Consider the following 10,789-nt stretch of genomic DNA (forward strand, 5'->3'; position numbering starts at 1 on the left):
TATTATTAATAAATATTTTATATTATATTGAATAATATTTTATTTTTAATTATAAGATTTTAAAATTAAACCGCGCGCGCGTCATATGTGATATACAATGCAACATTAGATATAGATAGATAGAGTGAGATGATAGATAGAGTAAGATAACACATAAAGTCAAAGGCCCTCTATTATCGAAAAAACGAGATGGACATTTTCTCTGGTCGGCGACGATGACGTATCTTAAAAATAAAACGTGAAAATTCATAGATTCGGACTTTGCATCGCGATATCTCCGCTCGTAGGGCACGTAGAAAAAAAATGGAAGCACTTTTATCATACAATTTAAGTTTTTCCTGTCGATTGAGCGTATGTAGAACTTGATCGGTTCAGCCGTTACTGAGATCTGATCATCTCGACCCCGAAAAATTCTCAGTTTCGCGTAAAGGAGGCACGGTAGTTTCGCGCGCTTGGCTTAGCGCCGAGACACTACCGTGTCTCCAGATAAAAAGAGGGAAACCTTTGATTATTGATTACTGTAATGTGTTTCTTTCTTAATTCTCAATCGCAAATTAATTAATCGGTAGTGATTAATAAAAACAAACTGATAAATTCGTTAATAAATCGATCAAACGTGTGTGAGTAAATTTGTGTGAAGATGATACGTGACACGATTAATGTGACAGATAAAAATTTATTATTTGGTGTTGGATTTATGAGAATCTTATTGGAATTCACGGATATGGTATTATTCTGCCTATTTCCAGGCTTACGGTAGAAAACATCAGAGAGAGAGAGAGAGAAAGAGAGAGTAAGAGCGTTAGAGAGAAAGAAGCGTGTATTGTCATGACACGCGTTTCATATGTAGCAAGCAGTTAATCACAATCGGACGCCCGCGTCGGACGATGAGTTGTGTCGCCCTTGCCTACCTTCCGTACGCGACTCGTAATTCGCCAACTATTTTCTCGTATAATTCAAAAACTAAGTTTCGGATAAAATTTTGACAAAGGAAAAAATGTCTTAGAATTATGTCAGGAATACATTATTTCAGAGATAAACGTTTTTTCTAAGACACCCTGTAGATATATCTTTTATTTGCAACAAAATAATTGACAATGGTAGATAAATTACATTCACAACTATATTGCTTTACATCTTTATCAGTCATTTGTTTTCCATTTGGCTAATTACTAATTACTCTTTTTCTTGTTTTAGAAATTGTTCTTTATTATATCAAGTGTATGTACACACACACTCATTCACCCACCCACCCACTCACTCACTGACTCACTCACTCATATATGTACATCTATATATACATATATATACTCGATGAGTATATTCTAAAGAAAATTATACTTATGCACAAAGACTATAATGTTCTTGTGCATAAATAATTTAAGATGTATGTAGATAAATACATCCTTGTTTTATATAAAATATAAAGTTCTAAAATCTTCGCAGACATTGCTTCACGTCATATGAATGATATGACGAGCAGCTTCAAATCAAAAACTGAAAAATTTGTGAGTGATATCCAATCAGATTTGAGACAGGATAAATCGATTTTAAAGCACTTTAATGATTCTAAAATGACCGATAGTGATGGGCCAAGAACTTATAGAGAAGAATCGCGATTTTCTGAACATGGTAATAACAATAATATTACTTTTCTTAAGGGGGGAGACCACTGTGACCGGTCGGAAAAATAGGCAATTTTTAAGCATGGATTATCGACGAAATAAAAGAGCTGTAAACTTGTGATTTGGTATTTGAATTAAGTATATATCAAAGATATTAAATGTATACATAAACAGAAGAAAAAAAATTATAATATCATTTATGAGTATGTAAAAAAAAAACAAATTTTGTTTGTACCGGTTATTGATGTCGACGATTCCTCCATATTGGATTATTTGATAGCAAAAAAACTAATATTATTAAAGTATATTATATTCCCTAATTGACCGAGCTTTTTTAAAAAACTTTTAATTTGACTGAAAAAAAAATTTTTGAATTTTTGATTTGGTTTTTAGTACAAATTTTGTTCATTAATTTATTAATATCTTGCAAAATAACAATAATATCGTAAAAATTGTTGGTCAATACTTAGAGAAAACTATAAGGAAACTAAAAAATCGAAGTTCACATTAATCCAATGAGTATATCACGAGAAATCTTCGACACTGTTTTGAAAAACATGGTTTCAAGAAGAACGCATTTAAAGTTTTACATATTTTTTATATTATATTAATGCAAATATTTTTGTTCTTATTTTTGTTCTGCCTAAAGAAGAAGGGATACACAATAGGGGGAACACAACGTGTCCTGACCAATTTAGCCTACGTAGGGCATGTACGGCCAATTTTCTAAGCGACCGACACGCAGGTACGAGCCTGTTGTAGGTCGACTGTAGGCTCTGTAACTCGGAAACTAACTTGAATTTATACTTGGGACCTTTTGTTCCTTTTTCTACAAGCTTCAAACTATTTTTTAAAAGAAAAAAAGTTTTTTCGATTTTTTGAAAATTTCACAGTGGTCGCCCTCCTTAATGAAAAAAACAGATTTGACTGTTGTAATTACAATGTAATTTGTATATGTATTAAATATATTTGATTATATATAATTGAAAAATATATTATAATACATACACACACACATTTACATAAATTTAAGATCTTTAATTTCACAATCAGTATAAAATATAACGTATATTACATATGAAAAAGTCCATAAAGTACATAAGCGTAATATAAGCATTGATCGCTCATTGACGCAAACAGGAACAAAACGAATTGATCCGGATACTGGACTCATATATTTCAAGTACGATTTTGGCTACGAATTCGGTATCATTTTACCCGGCGAAGATAAAAAGACGATTGAAAGCAGCAAGAAAGTAATTCAAGAACGAAGACGTTCCTGCGATACAGAAGTGCCTATAATTCATGAGTTTACTGAAAATAAAACGAATGGTTTCATGAAAAAAGGCACGTTTTTGAATCGTCAGATAAAAAATAAATTCGGAAACTCAAAGACTGTTAAATGGGAGCCAACATCAGAAAACGACTCTTCTGAAACTGAAGACATGAAAATTCTCAATAAGAGACAATCGAAGGGAGCTGGAATAGAAGATTCGATGGCGCTTCCAAGTCTCGTCATACCTAGTTCTGTATCATCTTCAAGATGGGATCGAACAACGCCCAGTCCGTTTTCTTTTAGTCCAAGTCTGCCAAGTCTCTCTCCAAGACAGAGTAGCGCTACTGCACCTAGTAATGTGGATTCTGCAGGTACATACCTGCCGTAGAGAACGCGTTAACGTTATTCAATTTTCTCTTACTTTGCTTTAATTGTTATATTATATTTACAGTTATAGTATAGCTATAGTTTTTATTGTAATTTGTATTAAAACTGCCTTGATGCTTTTTGCATACTCGGATTTTTCTCGAGATTTCTTTAATAAATTTACAATATCATAAAACGTAATTTAAAAAATGAATAATTAATAATAATAATTAAATGTAATGAGCATAACATTGTTTAATATAACTTTAAAACTAACAAGTACTAGTGTGATACTTACTTTCATGCGTGCTAACATATTAATTATTTACTTACAATTAGAATAACAATTTTATAATAAGGATCTATAAGCATAAAACAAATTCGACGGTTAAATGACAACAATTTAACAAAACAAAAACTTTAATTCAAAATTCAAAATAGTAGTAATAGTAGTAGTATATTAATGCAAGTGGGCTTAACCAGCCTACTAGCGCGACCTAGATCCGTGAGGTTCCATTGTCGCTCCTGCTTGCTTCCGTAGGTTATTCAGTCATTATACTGCTAGCCTACGCATTTTTCTAAATCCTTGGGTGTCAATCAAATGTCCCTCAGGATTTATACTGATGTATAGGACCTAAATAGGACCTACAATTTAACGCCGAATCCGAACGGCGCTGATGATCGTATATTTTTTGATCACCAGGTGGAGCCATTTTTTGGCTCATTAAACGCGAAAAATCGCGTTTGGGCGCAGGTGGGATTGAACTCGGGTCTACAGATCGCGAGTCAATCGCACTGAGTGGTGAGCTACTCGACGCCTTAAATTCAAAATAAATACAACATAAATCCAAACGTTTCGACACTGATTGAGTCATTTTCAGTGTTACAGTAATATTACAATCAGGAGATGCGGTAGTATCTCCGGCCATGTTAAAAAAACTACTAGTTAATTTAAGTTTCAAAGGTTATCGTTATAATAATAGACACTAGAGTCTCTTATATCTCCAAAGTCCATTTTTGGGGAGTGCATAATTTCTAAAATATAAAAAATATTGAATCGCACGTAATAATGTCTTGAAAGGCGGCATCGGCACGAATAATTTGGGCCAAAAAAATTTTTAATCGGTCAAGCCGTTTTGGAGATACAAGCGGTCGAAAAGTGGTGATTTTAATGAAAAATTAAGAAACGTCTCCTCCGTCCGCCCGTCCGTCCGTCCGAAATTATAACTTTTTAACATCCCCTCTCACCTTTCATTTACAGCTCTACTATCTTCGAACCACTGCACGCCCTCCCCCCTCCCCTCCCGCTCCCCCCACCTCTCTCTTTTGTCGTATTTCACTCTCTCTTTCGTTATTATAACTTTTTAACACCCTCTCACTTTTCACTCACACCTTCACCATCTTCGACCCACCGCACCTCATCTCTTCTCCCCTCCCTTCCCCCCCCCACCCCTCTTCTTCCATATATTTCACTCTCTTTCGTTATATAATATTTTTAAATCATTTTTTTATATATATTTATGATATATTTGTATTCTAAAAAGTAAGTGATATCCGAAAAAAATATCATAAAAATGAAAAGTTCAAGCCATGTTTAAAAAAGATAATAAAATTTATACCTTTTTAACTAATAATAATATATTACCACAAAAAGTAACTGATATATTATTAATTAAAGGTGCCAGTTCAAAATGAACATACATAAAGTGTATGTAACTTTCGGCCGATTTTCGAATAGTATTGTTCGGAGATAGGTATAAAAGGTTTAGTCATGTTCAAAAATAGATCCTCGCAAATTAAAAAACCCAACAATTTAAACCTTTGAAAGCTAATCGCAAAAATTTGAACGTTTCAAAATTAAAACGATTACCTAACCACAAAATAAAAGACCCATAAATTTCAACCTTTGAAAATTAACCCCAAACATTTGAACCTTTCTAAATTAAAATGATTATCTAATAATGTAACCTAATAATTTAAACCTTTAATACTTTAAATGATATTATCTAATATAATATATTACCACGAAAAGTAACTGATATATTACTAAATCTGCCAGTTCAAAGTGAACGTACATAATGTATATTTTCTATGTTGAATATGTACCACGAAAAGTAAATGATAGATTACTCAAGGTGCAAATTCAAAATGAACATACCTACATGTAAGTAAAACAGATTACAATCTGCATATTACAGTTTTCTAGAAAATAACTGCAATTAACATACATAAAGTATATTTTCTATGTTCAATATGTACCACGAAAAGTAACTAATAGATCATTCAAGGTGCAAATTCAAAATGAACATACATACATATAAGTAAAACAGATTACAATTTGCATATTACAGTTTTCTAAAAAATTTCTGCAATATGTTATTCTTAGTGCACAAAATATAAAAGTCGGTTATTGAGATTTGATTTAAAATTTTTAATTTATACTAGCCCGTGCAATGAAAAATAATTGCTTGTAATTCCAGAGTACCAATCTGTTAATGACTCGGAAAAAGAACATGGCGGCCTGCTCTCAAAAGACTTTCGATGGATGGAATAAATGATTGAAATAGAAGTTATGAAAATGATTTAGATTAAAAGACTTTAATCTTTCTTTAGTCGAATTTCTAATTTTTGTTTGAACTTCCGGTTTTGAGTTAGTTGTATTATAGCATAGATAAGAAATTTATCAATTAACTCTGAAAAAAAAGTGACATCATTCTTACGGTGCAAGTACAAAATGTAATAGTGTTTGGAAGATTGATTTAAATATTCGCATTAATGACGGCAAGCCTCGATTGGTATTGTTGAGAATGACATAAGTAAAAGGCATTACAACATAATTTTGTGTGTTCACATCGTTATCGTTATGGAGCTTTTGAAAATACGGTGGGTCCTTATTTTATTCTAATCTAATCTTATTATTCATTATTTATAAGTAATACTTTTCGTACTTCAAGTGTCGAAAAAATTACTCCGTACAAGCTTCGACATTACTTCTAAGTGAACAACGAGAAACTCATCAGTCTTTTGAGAGCAGGCCGCCATGTTCTTTTTCCGAGTCATTAACAGATTGGTACTCTGGAATTACAAGCAATTATTTTTCATTGCACGGGCTAGTATAAATTAAATAAATTTCAAATCAAATCTCAATAACCGACTTTTATATTTTGTGCACTAAGAATAACATATTGCAGAAATTTTTTAGAAAACTGTAATATGCAAATTGTAATCTGTTTTACTTATATGTATGTATGTTCATTTTGAATTTGCACCTTGAATGATCTATTAATTACTTTTCGTGGTACATATTCAACATAGAAAATATATTTTATGTATGTTCATTGCAGTTATTTTCTAGAAAACTGTAATATGCAGATTGTAATCTGTTTTACTTATATGTAGGTATGTTCATTTTGAATTTGTACCTTGACTAATCTGTCATTTACTTTTCGTGGTACATATTCAACATAGAAAATAACATAACGTATGTTCACTTTGAACTGGCACATTTAGTAATATATCAGTTACTTTTCGTGGTCATATATTATATTAGATAATATCATTTAAAGTATTAAAGGTTTAAATTATTATGTTACATTATTAAATAATCATTTTAATTTAGAAAGGTTCAAATTTTTGGGGTTAATTTTCAAAGGTTGAAATTTATTGGGTTTTCTATTTTGTGGTTAGGTAATCGTTTTAATTTAGGAAGGATCAAATTTTTGCGGTTAGTTTTCAAAGGTTTAAATTTGTTGGGTTTTTTAATTTGCGAGGATCTATTTTTGAACATGGCTTGACCTTTTCATTTTAATGATATGTTAGGATTAATAATATATCAGTTACTTTTCGTGGTTAATATATTATTATTAGATAATCATTTAAAAGAAAAAGAGAAATGCCTAATCGAGTCTTGTACACAGGATGTTAATGTGTGTTGATACGATTTATTGAAAATATACAATTTTTCTTACGTTTCGATCCTCGGTTTGGATCCTTATCAAAGAACTTCTAATATAGAATACACATTGTGCTACCTAGAACACTTTATATTAAAATGTACCACGAAAAGTAAATGATAGATTATTCAAGATGCAAATTCAAAATGAACATACCTACATATAAGTAAAACAGATTACAATAAAAATATTACAGTGTTCTAGAAAATAACTGCAACATACATAAAGTATATTTTCTATGTTGAATATGTACCACGAAAAGTAACTAATAGATCATTCAAGGTGCAAATTCAAAATGAACATACATACATATAAGTAAAACAGATTACAATTTGCATATTACAGTTTTCTAAAAAATTTCCGCAATATGTTATCAGCCAAAAGTTGCATTTTCCTCCTCACCGCTCCGCGTGCAGTCGAAATGTCCCATGACAGTCGAATGGTATTGTTCTGCGCTCGGTGCGGTGAGGTGAGGGGAACAGCGAAAGCTAGACGAAGGCGATTCGAAAATCAGCTGAAAGTTGCATTTGCCCAACCCTCCCCACCTCATCTCACCGCGTGCAGTCCAAATGCTCCACGATGATCGAATGTCATTGTTCTACGCGCGGAGCGGTGAGGTGAGGGGGATAGCGAAAGCGAGGCGGAGGCGTATTAATTAACGTGTCGACTTCGGACAATATATTTTTATTTATTGTGATATCGTAGGTATATCTTCGGTGCATATTATTACATTATCATATTAATTAAACGATTCGTGCTGTTCAAATCACATTTCAAAGCGATAAAATACTAATTGGTTAGATTTCACTGTTTTAAATAATTTAAAGTCAAATTACTATAGCCTATAAAAAACTATTTAAAAAATGAAGGACTGAGTACCAGTTATGTAATTAACTCTTTAAATTTAATTCTGTAAAGGATTAAACGTTCTTTACCACTTTCATTTTTAAAAAATTAAGTTATTTAAAACAGATGTTTTAATAAAAATGATAATTTTTATTTTAAATAAGTTTTCAAAGCTTATTTAATGTTTTTTATACCAGTCAACAGTCGGGAGTATTTAAAATAATTTTATTATTTAAAATATATATTTCAAATATGTATATATGTATTTAATATGTATTAAATATGTGGTGAGGGGTACAGCGGAAAGCGGAGGCGATTCGAAAATCGGCCGAAAGTTACGTACACTTTTTGTATATTCACTTTGTACTAGCCACTTTAATTAATAATCAGTTACTTTTCGTGGTAATATATTAACAATTTAACTCGTGATAGTACTGCGATGGTTTTAAATATACGTCATATCGGTCAGCAGTCGAGAGTATTTAAAACAATAATTTTATTTAAATGTATTTAAAAGATGACTGCTCGGTTTATCGGTGAGCCGGGTGAGGTGGGGATATGAAACTCGCACGCATCCGCCCTTCCACATCAAAACAATCCCCAAGATTGTTTTCACTAACCGTCTGATATTAACGCATCGATTTTCTTTAAGGTAAATGTCCCAGTTTGTGACCATGACCCTATTTGTGACCACTCTAAGACTTTTATGTAATTAATCAGAAATTTCAAGTAATTTATCTTTGAAAACAATATTTATTACGTTTTTCAATTAATAATCCATCGTTTTAATATGTGATGTAGTGATATTTGGTTAACAGATAACTCATGAAAATGTGAAATAAAGTGCCCGTATCGTCATTAAGTGCAGATCGAGCACGTTGTTGTCGCCACGTTGGTAGAGATCATGGTGTAATAAGTAAGGTGAACCATTCCGATGGATGCGCAGTGGGTAATTAAAAGTAGTGGGGACCATCAGCCAATCAAGTTGTGACTATTTCGCAGAAATTCAATATGGCCGCTTAGAGAGCGATGAGTCAGCTTAGTGCTTTTGATGCCTTGTGTTGTTTAATAAAAACAAATCGATTTTGATTTTAATTGGATTTTTAAAATTATATTTAGACTATTTGGATGTAATATGCTTTTTCAATGGGAAAAGTGACAGTTTATAGAATATGGGGGTTAGTGCAATTGAGAGAGCGAGAGATTGCGAGAAGGAGAGCGAAAAAGCGAGAGTGATAACGAGAGCTTGAGAGAGTGTGCGAGAGAGCGTAAGTGGGAGTAAGAGAGCGAGGGAGCGAACGAGAGAGTGAGAGTGCGATCAAGAGAGCGTGTGTGCTAATGATAGAGCGAGAAAGAGAATGAAAAAAAGCGAGGGAGCGAGATTGCAAGGAGAGCGAAAAAGTGAGAAAGATAACGAGAGGTTGAGAAAGCGAGCGAGATAGCGTAAGCGCGAATAGCTTTAATAGTATCTTTAATATTACCGTATATTTTTTCAGATAGCCTTAGTCGCGATTGCTTTTGGTTGATACCAGAAGTACGCCAAAAATCGCCTTATATGTATTTTTATTAGGGGGGAAGCTAAAGTGATTAAGGGGAGCCAAAACGATTTTTCTAAATTCAAATGTATTTGAATGTAAGCAGCTTTTTATCGAATTTGTGCCAAATTAATTTAGAAAGATCGAATTACTCATGAGTTATTCTTTGCATAGCCATTAATTTTCCATATCTACATCAGAGTATTTTAAACAACAAGAAAGTCGATTTTTTAATGAAAAATTACTATGATTCCCCTTTAAAAATTATTACACTTTCTTATTCCTCTCTTTAATTTTCAAATATATCGATAGTTCGCGCCGCAAAATAGTACAACTCTGATTGGTCAAGATTACAAACCTCCGCCATTATGCGCAATGGTTCACCTTACTTATTACACCATGGTAGAGATGGCGTTTGTCACGGCAAAGTCATAGCTATGTCATATTGTCGTAGACAAACGTTCATAAACAGTTTTTGTGATAAAGTTTTAGTGAACAAGTCAATAAATATTGTGCTATATGTGAATTCTGAAAAAGGTTGGTAATTTTGAGTATATAAATGAATATGACAAATCGGTTCAATAAAACACGCATGTTTCTATCTATGATTGTCTCAAGAGAACTAGCTATAACATTAAATTTCGCTGCTTTTTTCAAAAAAATAACAATTAGTACTCATCTCCATATGTTTCTAAACACGTATGAGTTACATTTTAGACGAATAAACGGAAATATTCGATGTATGCTCGAAGGAAAATTTTGGTGACAATGCTATCACTTTTAGCTAGGTCACTTAGTAGGACATCGTGTGTATTGCATCATGTGCATCGGTCACTAAGTGATACATGGTGATACATTCGATCCAATGCACCAGTCACTAACCGTGGAGTCACAAATAGGCCAAAATTAAAATCAAGCGGTCACTAATGTCTACATTTACATAGTTTGCTATTTATTCTTTTATATTTATTAGATTATGTTTACAACCCCAGTAAAGCATGTTTTTCGATACAAAAATGATTAATCTTGAGTTAGGTATAATTAATTCCTGATTTTAATCACTCTAGAGTATTTTTCATTCGTATTAACTCATGCGATTTTTTTATATGGTCACAAACTGGGACATTTACCTTATTACCTTCATTTAAAACAAATTTTTTTTAATAAAGTTTTTTACAATTATATATG

The 10,789-nt window shown here is 32.2% G+C and overlaps 1 protein-coding gene across 1 annotated transcript in view; it reads left to right on the forward strand.

The window, feature by feature from the left end:
- LOC108775274 (muscle M-line assembly protein unc-89-like) overlaps window positions 1-10,789 on the forward strand; it is a gene marked incomplete at its 5' end in the record, with an annotated part of 64,529 nt that overhangs the window by 39,311 nt on the left and 14,429 nt on the right. The window contains 2 exons of the mRNA XM_018541583.1: window positions 1,447-1,632; window positions 2,766-3,272. Of these exons, the coding sequence (XP_018397085.1) occupies window positions 1,447-1,632; window positions 2,766-3,272 (693 nt within the window). The remainder of the gene's footprint in view (window positions 1-1,446; window positions 1,633-2,765; window positions 3,273-10,789) is intronic.

The sequence above is a fragment of the Cyphomyrmex costatus genome, unplaced genomic scaffold, assembly GCF_001594065.2.
Source record: "Cyphomyrmex costatus isolate MS0001 unplaced genomic scaffold, Ccosl1.0 scaffold294, whole genome shotgun sequence".
In the NCBI taxonomy this organism is placed as follows: Eukaryota; Metazoa; Arthropoda; class Insecta; order Hymenoptera; family Formicidae; genus Cyphomyrmex; species Cyphomyrmex costatus.